The sequence below is a fragment of the Balearica regulorum genome, chromosome 8, assembly GCF_011004875.1.
Source record: "Balearica regulorum gibbericeps isolate bBalReg1 chromosome 8, bBalReg1.pri, whole genome shotgun sequence".
Classification (NCBI taxonomy): domain Eukaryota; kingdom Metazoa; phylum Chordata; class Aves; order Gruiformes; family Gruidae; genus Balearica; species Balearica regulorum.
Window position 1 is genome coordinate 29,351,010 of NC_046191.1, and position 18,778 is coordinate 29,369,787.

An 18,778-nucleotide genomic window follows, 5' to 3' on the forward strand; every position below is an offset into this window, starting at 1 on the left:
CAGCTTTATTTCTTTGCCTGTGTCCCTGGGCTTGGCTATGAGATGTGTCCCTGTCCCTCATCATGGGGACTTCCAGCACAGCTGCCCATGAAGTTTCATCTTATGCTAGACTTGAACTTTTTAATGTGGCGGTAAAAGAGCACTGAGTATGGGGGGGAAGGGGGGGATGGAGATGCTGAGTGGGTGCACTGGGAGTCCTACATCTGGGAAGCTTTTACAGCATTATAAACCACAGCAGTCAGGCATGCATTCATGAGACTACTGTGGCCTTCCCTCAAGCTAGCCAGAGTAGCGGGTGCCCAAGGCTGGGCACAGCTGCTTTCCTCAAAATCTGCATTTTTCTTCGTGGCTACAGAAGAGAGGTGCATCAGGCATGCGAGTCTCTTTTCTCCTGATTGTGCTGCTGCCAAGGTGGGGACAGGAATGCTCTGGTGAAGAACTTGCCTCTGGCTGTGACCACAGCTAGGATCAGCACCCCCACCCCCTGGCACGAGCCTCACTGCCTTGCTGCATCCTTGTGAGGTACTGCTGCCTCTGTCTTAGAGAAGAGAGATGGATGTTGTTGCACCTGGGACAGGTTTTATCTCTGATTATCTTTGGAGGAGAATATTGAAATGCTTCTCAGATCTCACTGGTAGGGCATTAAAGCCAAGACCAGCATCCACAGAGCTCTCTGATGGTCCTTACAAGGCTGTCCTTCTCCCCTGATCACCTCGCTGCCATCCAGCTGTCAGATCAGAGAATCTCATACCACTGCAGCCAGTGACTTCTGCTCAAAAGAGAATGGCACGCTTTCCAAACCCCCATGCTTTGCAACAAGGCATTTGATTATTTCTCTTTGATAATCAACCCAACTTCACTTGTAGAGGCCTGCTGTTTTCTTACTTGTATTACTGCTGGGGGCTGAGACAGAAAAGGTCGTGTGCCTCGCTAGCCAGGAATATTACAAAAAAGCCCAGCACATTCCTTAGACAGAGATGGGCATATATGAGTGAATAGGGAAATGTATCACTTTTCATGTGACACATGCTAAATGAGTGATTTATTTTATTAATCTGGAATGTGCTAGAAAATGAATATGGCACGGTGCTTGTAAGGAGGAGTTTTGCTGTGTTTCCCAGCCAGCACTGCTGCATGCAGTTGCTCTTCATCGTGGAGAATGAGGAGGGCGGTATAGTCTAGAAATATTCCTGGAGGGACATAATCTCTGGGTTCCTGAGCATGCAGCGGCCACTGCCACCTCACTGGGTCATGGGCACCCACCAGCCACCTCACAGGGGCATGGGCACCTTGGCTGGGATGTGGGGTCCACCTCCTGTAACATAGGCAACCGTGGGGCACCTCACAGCCATGGATGCCTGTTTCTCTCCTACCCTGGCTCTCCCACTTCTCCCGGAGCGCACGCTCCACAAGGCCGCGTACAGCAGCCTGGCTAGCACCGCTGCCTTTCGTGTTGCCTCCTCCGTGGAACCCTCGGTACTGAAACGACACGTGCTACAGGAACAACGCGCTTTATTGATCTGAACAGCGCTAGAAGATCGGGGACGGAGGCTGCTCCCAGCAGGAGTTTTGCCGAGATTCCCAGATGTCTCTGCGGCACAGGCATGCTCTGGCTGTCCCCTTCGGAGAGCTGGAGATGAGCCCTGGCCTTTGGGATGCCAGCGGGCCCCGGCAGCACCCTTGGGAGGGTGGAAAAGGGGACCCTCTGCAGAGGTCCTCACCAGAGGGTTGCCAAATGCCCATTAGCTGTTGTGCCTGCTGGGCACGGGAACACGATCATCAGGGCGATAATGGCCTCCAGCCAGCAGGAGAGCTTGTAGTCCATGGAGGTGCCCTCACCCCAGGAGCCTTTGGTGGCCTGAGGCACGTCCTGACGCACCAGCTGGCTGCTGTCACCCTGAAGAGAGTTCACTGTTAGCTGGACAAAAATGCTACAGTTGGCATTGTTGTCCACCCACTCCCCAACGCCTGCCCCTCCTCCTGGTGGCACGCTCGCCCTCGCACCAGCCTGGGAGGTCCTAAGGCCCCCACATGGGCAGGCACTGGCCACCGCCACCTTACAGGGACATGGGCAGCCACCACCAGACACCTCAGCGGGACACGAGCACGCACCAGGCACCTGAGTGGGACGTGGGCACCCTGCCAGGATGTGGGCCCTTCCTCTGGGGACGTGGGCACCCATGGGGCCCCTCACTGCCATTGGATGCCTGTTTTCTCCTGCCCCACGTCCCACTCCGCACGGAAAGCAGCACTCGCACCGCTGCCTTTCACGTTGCCAACCCGCCGGGCGCACGCTCCAGCTGGCATTGCACGGGGAGCTAGAGAAGGCTCTCCTCACCTTTCTGCCATGACTCCTTCTTGCAGTGCCGGTGCCGCACCTCTTTCAGGTAGAGGCGGTAGATAAGCCTCTGGCACCTGACCAGCAGGGCAATGTTGGCTTCCAGCCAGCACAGCATGTCATATTTGCGGAAGATGCGCTCTCCCCGGCAGTCTGTCCCCATGGTAGACGAGGCCGTCCGTCCCCTTCCCTGGAAATGACAGTGCAGGAAGCACAGTGAAGTGGGCGGGAGCTTGGGTGGCAAAGTGTCCTGCTGGGCTTGGCTTCCTCTGGAAGACCTCCAGCCTTGCAGGACTGCTCGTGGCAGCACGTCGGGCTGAGGAAACCTCCGCCTGGCCCCATGTTGTGCTGGGGGCTCCCGGAGGGTTTGAGCCCTGCGGCTTGGCGTGTCCCGGGGAAAGAGGCAGAGGATCTCTCGGGGCCTGCTGATGCTTTCTTGCTCACACTGGGTTTGGTTTTCTCATTGCAAGCCTTCCTGGCCAAGGCTGTTGCGGTCCCCTGCTCCCCACAACCCGGACCTTTCCTGTGTGACTGATCTCCATTGCTCACCTGTCCTTGGGGTCTCTTCACATTTCTCCAGAGGAAAAGCACAATCCCAGCCATGCAGAGCAGCCAGGCCATGTCCTCCTGGGCAAGGTTGTCCCAAAGCTGGCCCAGAGGGTAGGGCAGGTCAGAGGCCATGCTCTCTGTGCCAATGGGCTGTTGCTTCCGGCCCTCAGGAACGACGGCTGTCCTGACCCTCACCCAGCTCTGGGGGTTGCGAAGGCCAATGGTGCTGTTCCATTCGGCGGCCATGCTCTCGGCAACAACGGGCTGTTGCTTCCGGCCCTCGGGAACGACGGCCATCCTGGCCCTCACCCAGATCTGAGGGTTGTGAAGGCTGATGGTGCTGTTCCATTCGGCGGCCATGCTGTCGGCAACAACGGGCTTCTGCTCTTCGGGAAGCTCTTCTACGTTGACTATGACACAGTCGGGGTAGATGCAAAGGCCAAGGCCAGTGGGGAACAGAGACACCATGCAGACAGCCACGGTGAGGGACAGAAGCGGGCTGAGCCTCATCGTGGTCTCTCTCAGGGAAGTAAAAATGTCAGGGCACGAGCTCACTCGGGCTGTCACCCTGAGCAGAGTTCAGGCAGTGACGTCCAGGAGCAAGTGGCCGCGATTGCAAGTGTCTGCGCTTGAAAGGGTTGCCAATGTGACAAGTCACGGGCTGATGTCACGCAAGGCTCTGTGATGTCACAAGGCCGTTCCTCGCCTGCCCAGGAAGCCGTGAGGGCTGAGGCGGAGCTGGGGAGCCCCTCTGTAGGTGGATTTTGAAGCCTGCTGCTCGCACTTGCTGTGCCCGCCGGGGCACACCGAGCCCAGCAGAGGAGCGGGACTGTGTCCTACGTGATTCGGGCTGCGCCCTGAACTTCTGAGTGAGAAGGAGCTGTGCCCAGTGCTCCATCCAAGCTGCGTTCAGCGCTGTGCCCCAGCTGGGCAGCGATCACACGGTTCCGCTCAAAATCCTCTTGGGGACAAAGTGGCAGCCCACGTTAAGAGGAAAGCCAAAAATACACTCCTGTTTGACAAAAATCTTCTCTGCTGAGAATGAGGAGCACGATTAGTCTAGAAATATTCCTGGAGGGACATAATCTCTGGGTTCCTGAGCATGCAGCGGCCACTGCCACCTCACTGGGTCATGGGCACCCACCAGCCACCTCACAGGGGCATGGGCACCTTGGCTGGGATGTGGGGTCCACCTCCTGTAACATAGGCAACCGTGGGGCACCTCACAGCCATGGATGCCTGTTTCTCTCCTACCCTGGCTCTCCCACTTCTCCCGGAGCGCACGCTCCACAAGGCCGCGTACAGCAGCCTGGCTAGCACCGCTGCCTTTCGTGTTGCCTCCTCCGTGGAACCCTCGGTACTGAAACGACACGTGCTACAGGAACAACGCGCTTTATTGATCTGAACAGCGCTAGAAGATCGGGGACGGAGGCTGCTCCCAGCAGGAGTTTTGCCGAGATTCCCAGATGTCTCTGCGGCACAGGCATGCTCTGGCTGTCCCCTTCGGAGAGCTGGAGATGAGCCCTGGCCTTTGGGATGCCAGCGGGCCCCGGCAGCACCCTTGGGAGGGTGGAAAAGGGGACCCTCTGCAGAGGTCCTCACCAGAGGGTTGCCAAATGCCCATTAGCTGTTGTGCCTGCTGGGCACGGGAACACGATCATCAGGGCGATAATGGCCTCCAGCCAGCAGGAGAGCTTGTAGTCCATGGAGGTGCCCTCACCCCAGGAGCCTTTGGTGGCCTGAGGCACGTCCTGACGCACCAGCTGGCTGCTGTCACCCTGAAGAGAGTTCACTGTTAGCTGGACAAAAATGCTACAGTTGGCATTGTTGTCCACCCACTCCCCAACGCCTGCCCCTCCTCCTGGTGGCACGCTCGCCCTCGCACCAGCCTGGGAGGTCCTAAGGCCCCCACATGGGCAGGCACTGGCCACCGCCACCTTACAGGGACATGGGCAGCCACCACCAGACACCTCAGCGGGACACGAGCACGCACCAGGCACCTGAGTGGGACGTGGGCACCCTGCCAGGATGTGGGCCCTTCCTCTGGGGACGTGGGCACCCATGGGGCCCCTCACTGCCATTGGATGCCTGTTTTCTCCTGCCCCACGTCCCACTCCGCACGGAAAGCAGCACTCGCACCGCTGCCTTTCACGTTGCCAACCCGCCGGGCGCACGCTCCAGCTGGCATTGCACGGGGAGCTAGAGAAGGCTCTCCTCACCTTTCTGCCATGACTCCTTCTTGCAGTGCCGGTGCCGCACCTCTTTCAGGTAGAGGCGGTAGATAAGCCTCTGGCACCTGACCAGCAGGGCAATGTTGGCTTCCAGCCAGCACAGCATGTCATATTTGCGGAAGATGCGCTCTCCCCGGCAGTCTGTCCCCATGGTAGACGAGGCCGTCCGTCCCCTTCCCTGGAAATGACAGTGCAGGAAGCACAGTGAAGTGGGCGGGAGCTTGGGTGGCAAAGTGTCCTGCTGGGCTTGGCTTCCTCTGGAAGACCTCCAGCCTTGCAGGACTGCTCGTGGCAGCACGTCGGGCTGAGGAAACCTCCGCCTGGCCCCATGTTGTGCTGGGGGCTCCCGGAGGGTTTGAGCCCTGCGGCTTGGCGTGTCCCGGGGAAAGAGGCAGAGGATCTCTCGGGGCCTGCTGAGGCTTTCTTGCTCGCACTGGGTTTGGTTTTCTCATTGCAAGCCTTCCTGGCCAAGGCTGTTGCGGTCCCCTGCTCCCCACAACCCGGACCTTTCCTGTGTGACTGATCTCCATTGCTCACCTGTCCTTGGGGTCTCTTCACATTTCTCCAGAGGAAAAGCACAATCCCAGCCATGCAGAGCAGCCAGGCCATGTCCTCCTGGGCAAGGTTGTCCCAAAGCTGGCCCAGAGGGTAGGGCAGGTCAGAGGCCATGCTCTCTGTGCCAATGGGCTGTTGCTTCCGGCCCTCAGGAACGACGGCTGTCCTGACCCTCACCCAGCTCTGGGGGTTGCGAAGGCCAATGGTGCTGTTCCATTCGGCGGCCATGCTCTCGGCAACAACGGGCTGTTGCTTCCGGCCCTCGGGAACGACGGCCATCCTGGCCCTCACCCAGATCTGAGGGTTGTGAAGGCTGATGGTGCTGTTCCATTCGGCGGCCATGCTGTCGGCAACAACGGGCTTCTGCTCTTCGGGAAGCTCTTCTACATTGACTATGACACAGTCGGGGTAGATGCAAAGGCCAAGGCCAGTGGGGAACAGAGACACCATGCAGACAGCCACGGTGAGGGACAGAAGCGGGCTGAGCCTCATCGTGGTCTCTCTCAGGGAAGAAAAAATGTCAGGGCACGAGCTCACTCGGGCTGTCACCCTGAGCAGAGTTCAGGCAGTGACGTCCAGGAGCGAGTGGCCGCGATTGCAAGTGTCTGCGCTTGAAAGGGTTGCCGATGTGACAAGTCACGGGCTGATGTCACGCAAGGCTCTGTGATGTCACAAGGCCGTTCCTCGCCTGCCCAGGAAGCCGTGAGGGCTGAGGCGGAGCTGGGGAGCCCCTCTGTAGGTGGATTTTGAAGCCTGCTGCTCGCACTGCTGTGCCCGCCGGGGCACACCGAGCCCAGCAGAGGAGCGGGACTGTGTCCTACGTGATTCGGGCTGCGCCCTGAACTTCTGAGTGAGAAGGAGCTGTGCCCAGTGCTCCATCCAAGCTGCGTTCAGCACTGTGCCCCAGCTGGGCAGCGATCACACGGTTCCGCTCAAAATCCTCTTGGGGACAAAGTGGCAGCCCACGTTAAGAGGAAAGCCAAAAATACACTCCTGTTTGACAAAAATCTTCTCTGCTGAGAATGAGGAGCACGATTAGTCTAGAAATATTCCTGGAGGGACATAATCTCTGGGTTCCTGAGCATGCAGCGGCCACTGCCACCTCACTGGGCACGGTCTGCTACTGAGAACCTCTCCAGGCCATGTGCCCACCACTGGGACGCGGTCACCCCGGGGACACTGGTACCTTCGGCCGGGCACGGCCATCCTTCCGTCGCTACGGCTGTCGTGCACACGTGCACGCGGCCGTCACGGACGCGCCAGCTGACAGGGGCCCTCCGGGACAGGGCCACCCCTCGGGACAGGCCGCAGGCCGCAGCAGGCCGAGTCAGGCCTTGCCCGTAGCGGGGCTGGGGCGGGCTCGGGGCCGTTGCCGTTGCTGTTGCCGCGGGAGGGCGGCGCGGGGCGGACGGGGGCGGAAGGGGCGGGTGCGACTCGGTGCGCGGCGGCGGCGGTTGGTGGGGGCGTCGCGCGGGGCCGGACCGCTTCCTGCCGCTGAGGAGGAGCCTGGCGCGGTGGGCTCGGCTCGGGGCGGCTGCTGCGGGACCGCGGCTCGGCGGCGGACCCCGCGCCCGGCGTGAGTCGTTCTGCGCCGTCGGGCAGGGGGGCGGCGGCGGCGGCGGCGGCTTCCCGGGGCTGCGGTCGGCCGCCCGCCCGCTGGAACGCGGAGGCGCCGGGGGACCCCGTTGTCCCGCCGGTGCGGTGTCGGCTCGGGCTCGCTGCCCTGCCCGGGTACCGCCGGGGTGGCGGTGCGGCACCGGCAGCGGCGTGTGTGGCGGCGCCTAGCGCGGCCCGGGCCCTCCGCTCCCGGGGCCGGTGGGGAGGCGGCGGCCTGGGGCAGCGTGCCCGGCTCCTCGGCTCGGTTTCCTCTTGCGGGCCGGGGCTCGGCGCCCCTGCCCTCCGCTTGCGGTCGGTTGGCGGTGTGTCCTGTTTGCCGCGGGCTGCCGGCGTGAGGCGTTCAGGGGAAGAGGGCGGGAGGGGAGCGGGGTCCGTCCCGGAGGAGCAGCCGCACGCCTCGGAGAAGCTACTTGTTCCTGCGGGTGCTCGAGTGCCAGCGCCACTTTTTGTTGGGCAAAGCGCCGTTTTATCCAGTGGCTGCCCCGCGGACATAACTAAATCGAGGACCCTGGTCCACAATGTTCTTTTTTGTTTTCCCCATGACTTTTAATTTGGGTTTTAAGGGGATTAAATCTGATGCAATCGGGGGTCTAAGAATAGCCCCGGCCACGTTTCCTAGCATGTGCAAAGTGCTCTGAAGGGCTTTTGCATGTGTTCTGCACATGGGCAGTTGTGGAGATGCTACTTCGCAGTGGGGCACCCGGTGTTGCCCGCGGATGCGTGTGGTGAGGTTCGCTTTTCCATGGAGCCCCTCGATGCTGGGGAGAGGAGTGGCAGTCATAGCTCGGATTTAAATTGGTATGCGATGCCCTAACCGTGAGGCATTAGCTTGCTCTATTTACAGGAAAGTATGAACCCGACTAACTTCCAGCAGTGGAAGATGGCACGTCTTGAGCTTATTCTTCATTAACTGGCAAACTGCTCCTTTTTTGTTTCTGTGATACTGTACCCGGAGAATGTTGCATATAAAATAATATGCTTGTTCACGTAGCCAAATAAAGCTATAAGCCTTTTGTAGTTCAGTTTAAATTGTGCCAGAAATAGTTTGTTCTGGTTGGACTCCAATCTGACAGGGCTACAAGCTGACAGTCTGTCTTCCAAAAATGATTTTATTCTTCCTAAATTTAAGTTTTTTCTAATTTAAATGCTGCTTCTGTTTATTTTAAGAGTTGTTCACTCTCATTCTGTCATTGCTTTTCCTATTGTTTCACTGGTTTCTCATTTCTCACTCCATTGCTGGGTGGGAAGAAGTCTGTGAATATCAATATGGAAGCAGAAGACCCTTCTGTTCTCTTAGTACATGACAAAAAGTTAGGCTTACTGCTTTAAATAATGATTGACTTAAATTTATTCCTAATTGCATAGTCATTAAAAGTGAAATCGGGATGAGTGATGCCCTTGTAAAAAGGGTTAATCTACATTAGAATTAGAAGTTCGTGGTTGAATGTGGAAGGCCTGTGCAGTTTGCAACTGTTATTCCTCTCAGAAAATGAATATTTGGAGTGGAAGTGTAGCAAGCATCAGGCAGCATCATTAATCTTTGCAGACGTAGTACCATTATTAGCATCCCTCTTACCTCTGGGGCACATAGTTATCTTCAATTTCCAGACACAAGTTTTATCTTCTATCAAATTCTGGCTCTGCAGTGTAGCTGTTTATTAGGTGCCAGCGCTGTGCTGTTTATTAGGTGCCAGCCTGCCTTAAATCTCTGGTGAATGTATGAGGGAGAGATGCCTCCTGGCTCTGAGCGAGGAGTGAGAGCGAGCACCCTGTTACTTGAGATATTTTCTCCTTTGATAGAACATTTTTAAGGGTTCAGGGAGGCAGACAGTTTACTGACTGATGTGTGTGTTCCATTTGCCTAAAGAATGATTATGCAGCTGTGGTGAAATTACTTTTAATGATGATTATATTTTCTTTTGCTTTATTCTCTGCAATCCAGACATTGTTAATCTAGGCTGTGAATTTTATAGCTGGATAAGAGCTTGAAGGTGTATTAGTACATGGATGTGGTCAGTTCTGTGGTCCTAGAGCTGGACTGAAGAGAGAAAAGAAGGTTCTCTTGCTTTAGAATATCACTCTTTTTTTTTTCCTTTTTTTTTTTTTTTTCTTTTGGATCAGGTCTTGAAGTATAGGGTGAAGGTTTCTCTTCACGGTGCATGGACGGAAAGCCAATGCGCAGGTAAGATACAAAAAACGATTGTCCTTCTCCAAATAGGATAAATCACATGAGTTGGTTTCATAAGTGCCTAGACCATAAAATGTTGTTTGGTTGGTTTTTTTTTTTTTTAAGGCCTGGTTAGGAGAATTAGACTATAAAGCATTTATTTTTAGTCCTTACTTAAACGTATTTAGTTTTCAATATTTACAAGACCAGATGTCTTTAAATGAATATGCTGTTAGGAAGAATACAGAAGACAAGTTATCATAATTCTTCATCCCCCCTCCCTACTTCCCCCATTTATTATCATATTTAAAATTCAGTATTTAACTACTTAGGTATTCAAATTGTGTAAAATAAACTGCCTGAGAATACATTTAAACTTGATTTCTAAGGGACATTATCTTTCCCTTAACTAAAGGTGTTTTGTCCCTTTGATGGGGTGAGGTCTTGGGTGAAAAGGAGATTTCCTTTTCTAATTATGGATGCCAGCTGTCTCAGTCCTAATGAGCTGAAGATGCAGCTGAAGTTTAATTCAGGGGAGTTCTTGCTGTGGTTATGTCAGGAACATTTTCTGTTATATAGAGAAAAATTTGTCACAGTAAATCAACACAACGACAAGTTGGCAAACAGGATTGTGTGCTAGTTCTAGTTGCTTTTTGCTATCCACTGGCAATCCCGTGGCAAAACTTAGCAGCAGATATATTTCTGTATTTGATACAGGCTGTGTGGAAGCAGTTTCCTGAAGTTCTATACTGCTAAATGAAATAAAGAGAACTTGTGCAAATTGCTTAGGCTGTCTGCATTCCTTAGGATCTTGAAAGGGGGAACACTTTATTACGGATAATTCCGTAAATAGTCATGTAAGGGAAGGCAAGGAGTTTTAACCGTACATGAATATGTAGAGCGTTTCTAGCTACAGCATTTGCAGACACCGTTAGCCTGGGTTCTGTGTAAGGAGGTAAGAAATAAATAGCCATTGAAACCCTTGAAGAGTGACCCAATGTTGTTTAATTAAATGAACCCCTCAAGCGCAACAAGAAAAGACTGTGCCACTGCTTCAGTTAAGCTAATGAGTAAACTTTGGGACATGATACGGGCATTACTGGGGCTATGTGTTCAAAAGTTTTTGCCAAGATAAGAAATGTGGTTTAGACAATGATGAGCCGTATGTGACTTTTACAGTGAGTTCCTTTTTCTCCAAGACGGATGAAGTAGCAGATGAGCTCTCTTCCGTGTTCATCTTCTACAATGGAGACTGTTTTAATCTTAATGTAAACCCACAGCTTTTCAGGTTCTTATGCTGTACTCCATTTATCAAAATGTTTTTGCAAAATGACATAAAATTGGTGACTAGCTTGGCTTGTGTTCTTGTTTTTTCTCTTTGCTTTACTTTTAGTGTTCCTAATGGAAAAATTGGGGTTCTAAATTTATTTTTATGTCTGCTGTTTTCTGCATGTGGCATCGAGGCAGAGAATTAAAGTGCTCAAGTTTGTATCTCTTTTGTGGGTTTGTGGCCTTGGACTTGCTATCACGAAGTTTTTCTGCCACTCAGACTGGGTAGTTTCAGTGGAGGAAGTAGAGGTTTTCTATTGCGGTGCTGATCCTGGCACTTCAAGCTTTTTTTTTTTTTTTTTTAAATTGTTGGGGTTTTTTTTATTTTATTTGGATAATGGATCCAGACCTTTCAGTACCTTTTGTTTTTCCTCCCTCTCTGGCAAGCCAAGGTAGAGCGTGGATAATATGTTTGACACATTTATATGGCTTCACTCTTGAACTACCCTTACAGACGATCTCTGTGCCTGGATGTATTGTATTGCGGCAGTCTAGCCTAGCAAGCATTGCTCTTGGACTTCAGTTCTTGAATATGTTTACATGTTTTAAGGGCCTCTGTGTGGACTGTTAAAATTTCTGTTTGTTGTTCTACTGTGTATCTTAGCAGAAAATATAAAACATTCCTGACTGGATTTCAGGCTCACAGATACTCTATGAAGTCCAGCTAAGCAGATGGCAGAGCACTTCCTTTTATCCTTTTACTCGGGGCACTGCAACCATTTAACACCACATGCAAGAGTCATGTTAGATATTGCAGGAAGAGGGAGTGAGACTTGGTCAGTACTATATTAGTAAACATGGTGAGTTGGTATCAAATGCGTACAACATTCAGAGGATGGAAAGTACAATTTGAACAGAAAAGGCATTGCAGGTATTCCAGTCAAGATTATAGTAGAGAAGATGCATTGATGTTGAAGCAGGATTTATCTTGCATTAGAAATGAAGTGATAGTTGGGGCAGACTATTCTTTCTCACTGTCAATATTCTCTCAGCAAGAGAACATTGTTTAGTTGAAGATAAAAGCAAGGCAGAGGGGACCTCTCCAGTGAAGGGCATAGTCCCACAGTACCCGAGCAAGGAGGGCAGAGCAGATCTGATGACCAGGGTCAGCCAAGAGTCTGGTGCTCATCAGGCAAGTCTGTAGCGATGAGGAAGGGCTGAGGTCAAGCTGAGGAAGCCAGCTCAGCAGTTCATTGTCAGTGGGGTACATGGTCAGGTGCAGATGTGCTCAGGCCAGGCATGAGGGCTTGAACAGCTCCCAAGCAAAGCGGGGAGGCCTTCCTCCCAGCTCTTCCTCACCCAGCTCTTTCCTGGCAGCCTGATCTCCGACCCTGCTGAGGGGGAGAGGCTGCAGATCCCAACGGTGCACTTGGGGCCCTCGCATGCACTCAGGAAGCCAACCAATTGCTTGGACATAGCTCTTGCCCAAGATAACTGCAGAAGGGTTAGGAAGGTTTTGGAAGACTGCAGCAATGACTTCATCTTTCAGAGTATGGACATCCGCGTTCTTGGTGAAACTGAGTTTTCTGGGCTTGGTCAGTGAAAATCAAACTAAACAATGTAAATAGGGATGTATATACCAGACCCTTGCTGTTCTCCTTTTGAGTAATGTAAAATAATATTGCAGTCAGATTTATCTACTTGTTTGCATAATGCAACCTCGTTGAGAACGTATACCTAAACCTTGCTAGCTAGGTAAGAAAAGGAATCAGTGGTATTTTTACTGACAATCAGACTTGCAGCTAACTAATTCCTAGAGTATTGATTGCCACAATAAAGCATTTCCATTTATTTAGTAGGTAGTGTTGTGGTGGTCACTTCCATTGCTGAAGGTATCACCTTTGACTGGGCCAAATCAAAGATCTTTGTCCTAGCAGTTCTGTGATGAGTATAGGAAATATTTTCTCTGTGTATGCATTAAATTCAAACCCAGACATTGACAGAAATCACAGCACCGGTTTGGTTTGTTATCTTCAGTTGCTACTAAAATCCATTGCTACTGAAATCCACTAGAGCCATGTGTGATTTTGGATTAAAGTCAATGTTTTCAGCCTGAGACTTGTTCTGTTTCATAGGCCTTAGGTCAGCCTATTGTTTTCTGCTGAACTGTGTTAAAGCTTGCTTGTAATCTCATGCTAAAACATACATTATCTTAAATAAAAAAATGGAGGCCATTCTGACTTGAAAGTCAAGGAGCTCTATGACAGTATCAGAGACAATTTTTCTTAGATATGTTATTAGATTTTTTTTTAAAATTTGGAAGAAGCTCCTATAAGCTCTAAGGATGAATGTCTCAGATTCCTATGTTAATAAAGTTTTGGGAACTGGCGTAGCTGAACAAAATGGAGGCAGAGCAGCCTATTTATTTAGCTGACTTAGTGTTGCAGTCTGCCTGTGTTGCCATTTGTACTTTTCAGCAGTGTGCTACAAAAACTGATCCTTTGTCAGCCCCTTCTTAATCCCATTGTATTTGCTGATTTCCCCAGCCCTGCATTTTGATGGAAGCTAATCCCAGAATATCTGCATAGCTGAGCATGAATCTTTTATCCTTGCATACACATTTCTTCTCCGATGCTCAACCCTTCTTAATCACCCCGAGTATTCAGGAGCAGCTCTTAGCTTTGCATGGAGGGGGGGGGGAGGCGAGGAAGACAGCTAGCCTGCCATGTGAGAATCAAGTGCTGCCTTCTGTCTTTCACACCTCTAAGCTACTGACTCATCATTTCATTCTCTATGCATATATATGCATAATGTACACATAATGCAGTTAAATTATTATCCTCCTGGAGACACATGCCATCAGACGGTGTCCTTTTAATTCACACTTCTGTGCCTGTGTATAGCAGCAACCCACCGTGCTTAATATCAAGCATCTGGTTTGATCTAGTATGGAAATTCCCAAGCCCATTGATCACTAGCTTCTGCATTACCCAGAGATAAGTTATGGATGAATCAGGAGTGCTAATTTGATTATTACTCTTTTTTCCATCCATTCAATTTTCTTTAATCATTAACCAGCACTTTCGCTCCTGGAGGAAGGAAGCTGGATACAATGCAGGCACTCGGATAAGCACTGATGGGAACAGGAATGCCTCCAGTTCTCACTTAACCAGACTCCTTTTCAGTTAGTTAACTTAAAGATGCGTTCAGCAAAGTCTCATTTGGGCAGAAAAATCCTGTTCTGGCTAGGAAGGACTAGGACTACTGCCTGAATCTGGTCCACTATTCATGTGGCGTAAGCTGGTCCACCCCATTGCTCTGTGTCAGCAAAGAGCCTTGGGCAGCGGGATTGACAAGGCACGCTGCGTTCCTTGTGGCGGCATAGCCTTGAACTAATCTTTTTGTAGTTAGAATCTGTGCTAGTCTTAAAAAGCTCTGAGATCTCTTTAAGGGCTGTTTCTAGTGGGGGTTGTCTTTGAGGAAAGACTACAGGTGTAACAGAGAGGTTCTGCTTTCCAAAAGGAGGTGTTATCCTGGACGTGGGCTGTCTCTTGTCATCTTTAGTTATGTGAAATGGGGTTTTATTTTAAGAATGCCTGTTCTGTGTTTGGATGCTTTGACTGACAGTCTGGTCAAGACAAACTGTCCAAAATTACTACAGTACCATGTGTCTTAATAGGGTACTTATTTTTTCTTTTCTTTTTTTTCCCCCCCCTCCCAGAGGTTGGTTTGACATAGCTTGAAACCACTAATGCACAATAAAATCCATTTGGCTTGCTTAGCAAGAACTAGACTCTGCAGGGGGATTTTTGTCAGCACCTTTCTCCATCTCTTGGTAGAAAGATTAAATTACTTACCCTCTGGCCTTAGCTGCTAAGGACTATGAAAGTAAGCCAATTAGATAAATTAATCTTTATCCAAGGTTTCTTGGGGTTTTTGTGGGGGTACCATTAAACTTAGTTTGCGTATGCTGCTGTGAGGAGAGCTTAGCTGCATTGTTCGTGAATGTTCGTGGCAGAGCTTTGAAAATGGTTGTCAAACCCCACAAGGTGAATTTGGGTTATGAGGGACAAGAGTGGGTGGAGGAGAGTGAGAGGCAGTATAACAGCAGAAGGATTTGTCAGAGGTGTCAGAAAAGGAGAATGGTGATGGATATAGAAAAGATGGAGTAGGGATAAAAAAACCCAAAAACAACAACCCAAGGCATTTAAGGTGCAGAGGCTGAACAGGAGCAAGCAGCAAAACCCAGAGGGGAGACCCAGCTGGATCTGTGTGACTAAGATATGAGGAAGAGGTAATGGTCTGAAACATCTGAATATGATGATCAAGGAGAGGGTGTGGGGGGAATGGGAAAACAGGCTAAGATGCAAGTGAATAATTTGAACTGCTGCAAAGAGACTGGTTTCCCTGTGGTTAGAAAGCACCATTGACATAATAATGAGAGGAAAAGATGTGAGTTGTTTTTTTTCTAATTCTTTCCTTCAAGCATGCTGCAAAATACATTGAGCAGTGGCAAAACGAAGTTAAATTTCTTTTCAACTCTTAATATGAACAAAGTGAAGTAGTGACAGCTCACAAATGCCAGTGTACTGGAGAAGCTGGTAATGGATAGCGTGTATGGGGTCTTTCAGTGTATCTCCAACAGCCAGTGCGCTCACTGGGTAATTCATAACTATCAGTATTCTGATATTTTGCTCAGTATGCTTTAATTGCTCTAAGTGATGGTTTTCCTTTGAAGTGGGAAGAGGCAATAGTTTCCTGTATTTTCTTTATTTTCATAGTAATTGATATGTCACTGGTGCTGATGCATCTTTTTAAATAATTGTGCGTACGTTATCTGGCAGAAATTCACATGTGTTTGAACACACAAAATGGTGTCTCAGTTACGTTCAGTCTGCTGAAAGTAGAGTTGGGTTTAATTCTTGTTTAGCACTGATTTCAGTCATAATGTGGTAGCGAAGCCTGGGGTGTAGGCAGACGTGTCTGCAAAGTGAGGTATGAGATGTGTCATCTTGGTTCATCCCTGCAGAAGGGCCCAGGGCAATACTGCATTCCCGTTCTCTCGAGTTAGTAGCGTACAGGGTGCGAAGCGTGATCTGTCAGCCTTGTTGCCCTGTCGTGCAGAGCGGTATTGCACTTATACCGTGGCAGAACTGACATACGCTCAGGGATGTGAGGGATAAAGGAAAAGTGCCTGAACTTTCGTAAAGAGGGACATCAGGTAGTTAGAACGTTGCATGTGGAGCTGGGATGATAGTATGTTTTTCCTACCCTGTGCCAGAAACTTGGTTTATATATTCTGAAGTCATTCCTCGTCTCTAAAGTTACCATCTTGACTTTATTTTCTTCCTTTTTTGGTAGGCAAGTAGTTGTGGATGCTTTTATTGTTTTGACTTTTTCCTGATTGTTCTGATAATCCCAATTGCCTTCTACAGTTCTTAGTCTGCCATCCCTGGGAAAGATTAGCTATCTTTTGAAATGTGGTAGGGAAGGTGGATTGAGTCAGAAGCCTCTATAATTCAAAAATAACTGAAGAGGTGATGATTAAATGGATGTTCTGTGAACCTGAAAGATACCCATGTTAGGCTGCAGGCCATTTTAAGTTACTGAAGTCTGTGTGACAGTTTAGTGTGTTCAGATATCAGAGTGATGAGTGACCCTATCAAAAATGTAGGTAGAAGAACAGAGAAGTTTGGCTAAATCATGCAGCCAGAATTCTTTGCAGTGGAAATCCATCTCCAGCTCTGTCAAAGGAAACTCAAGTGACAATGGGCAAGTCAGCTAATCTTTTCTGCTTTGAGTCACACTCTATGAAATGGGGATAATACTTCTCTACCGCACAAGGCTATTATGAGGTTCAGTTAATAAATATGTATGTGTAGTTGGATATTACAGCAGTGTGTCATAGAAAGCACATTAAAAGAGATATAAATATAAGCCTGTTGCAAGTTGGCATTTGTTTACTTCTAGGTACACTTTGGTTTGAGACGGATTCCTCTTTCACGTGATCACCTGCTTGTTTCCGTGTACCAGCATGTAGCAACAGGCACTGCTAGCTTTGCGTTCGTAATTGCTGCGAGCTCCAGAGCTTTGGCTGACAGTTGGTGGTAGATTAGTTGATGATGGTCCTATCTTATGGCTTCCTCCGCTGCAGGTGTACCAGTACTCGACCAGGAGAGACCGGAATGGACGTGACTAGCCGTTGCACACTCGGAGATCCAAACAAACTGCCAGAAGGGGTGCCGCAGCCTGCTCGCATGCCCTACATCTCTGACAAGCACCCTCGACAAACTTTGGAAGTCATCAATCTTCTCCGGAAGCACCGGGAATTGTGCGATGTGGTGCTAGTAGTCGGTGCGAAGAAGATCTATGCTCACAGGGTGATTCTGTCCGCCTGCAGCCCTTACTTCCGAGCCATGTTCACTGGGGAGCTGGCAGAGAGTCGGCAGACAGAAGTAGTGATCAGAGACATCGATGAAAGGGCCATGGAACTGCTGATTGACTTTGCATACACCTCTCAGATCACTGTGGAAGAGGGAAATGTCCAGACCTTGTTGCCAGCTGCTTGCCTTCTCCAGTTGGCCGAGATTCAGGAGGCTTGCTGCGAGTTCCTTAAGAGACAATTGGACCCTTCCAATTGCCTGGGCATCCGAGCTTTTGCTGACACTCACTCATGCCGTGAACTGCTGAGGATTGCTGACAAGTTCACACAGCATAACTTCCAGGAGGTAAGAATTCTGGAATCATGGTGTAAAACATGTGAACGTGTCCTGTGAGAGCCTGGGCAAGTCTCGTTTTGTGTTTCTTTCCAAATCCTGTCTTTACATCTGCTGTGTGCCCTAATAGCGATGGGTGTCAGCCGTTAGTTGGGGAAGGAGGAGGGAAGAGGTACTTGCAGGACAGAGTTGCGCTGATGGTTTGTATGTGATCCACAGCATTTCTTCAAGTTGTGTGACGAGTGCTATGTGGAAGGCAGGGTCACAGGCATAGTTGGAGTTTGTTGTTATATCTGATATGGCTGCACAATGGTGTGACATTCCACTCCCCTTTCAGAAATGTTCTGAATTCTACAGGATTGAAGGAGACATGGATGTTAAAGTAAGGACAATACATCAATAGAACAAAAAAAACCAACCTGGTGTTGAGTTTAGGGATTGGAAATGTGGGTGTATTGGGGGAGCATACAGCTGCCTCAGTGGAGTCTACAGCTCCCTTGCTGTAGGAGAACTAGGGTTTTGCATCTATTATTCAGCAGAAGTTGTTTGAAAGTAATTCAAATGTGTAATTTTGTAGCTGACCTTTTATAAACCCAAGTCTCTTTTCCTTTGTTAATTCTGCCTAGATGATTTTTGGAGAAAAGAAATTGCCAGCAACTGGTTCAGGGAAGGATCAGCATAATAATTAAGGATTCTGTGAGCAGTAGTCTGAGAAAAGTGGGTCTTACTTGACTGTTACACCCAGATGCAGAAGGGAGCCCAACACTTAAGTGGTGTTTTTCCTGAGCCCTGGTTGGAAGGGGAAGAATTTGCATGTATGTTGGAAACAGCTACTCTCTAGGAGTGCACCCAGCATAAAGGTCTGTTCCCCTGCTAGAGAGGTTTGTCTCTTGGCTTTTCCAGAAACTGCACTCTTCTGTCCTTTGGAACAGGTAGCCTGCTGTGGAGAAATCTCTTTCCACCTGCTTCACAAGTAGAACCTTTCCAAAGGGAGTAACTCCAGTATTGACTTCTGATGCTAATTTAGTTTCCCCAGAGAAGTGGCAGTATGTAAGTGCGGTGATTGATTGCAGTTTGTTGATGTTTTTTTCCTCACAGGAAACAGATTGCAATTATATTAATTTCAGTCAGATAGTATTTAAAATTATGAGCAGAAGCAAACACAATTGAACTTGACTTCTGGACACTTTGAAGACAATACTTGGTGTTTAACTGTAGACATATGACATCAGTGTACTCTAAAAGTTGCAATTAAATACGCCTTTCCTAACCATAAATACTAGAATTTGCTGTTTAAGATGAGAGGTGTTTTTTTTTTTTCTTTTGGTAGAACTTG

At 49.7% G+C, this 18,778-nt stretch overlaps 1 protein-coding gene across 9 annotated transcripts in view; it reads left to right on the forward strand.

Moving 5' to 3' along the window:
• Positions 1-18,778, forward strand: part of KLHL20 (kelch like family member 20) — a 494,534-nt gene that overhangs the window by 453,668 nt on the left and 22,088 nt on the right. For 5 of the 9 annotated variants that reach the window (XM_075760332.1, XM_075760330.1, XM_075760331.1 and 2 more), the window contains exon 1: positions 16,849-17,454. In XM_075760332.1, coding sequence (XP_075616447.1) covers positions 16,849-17,454 — 606 coding nt within the window. Of the gene's footprint in view, positions 1-7,124; positions 7,250-8,069; positions 8,089-9,411; positions 9,473-16,848; positions 17,455-18,778 lie in introns of those variants that run through there. The other 4 variants (XM_075760326.1, XM_075760333.1, XM_075760328.1 and 1 more) reach the window with 4 other exon arrangements.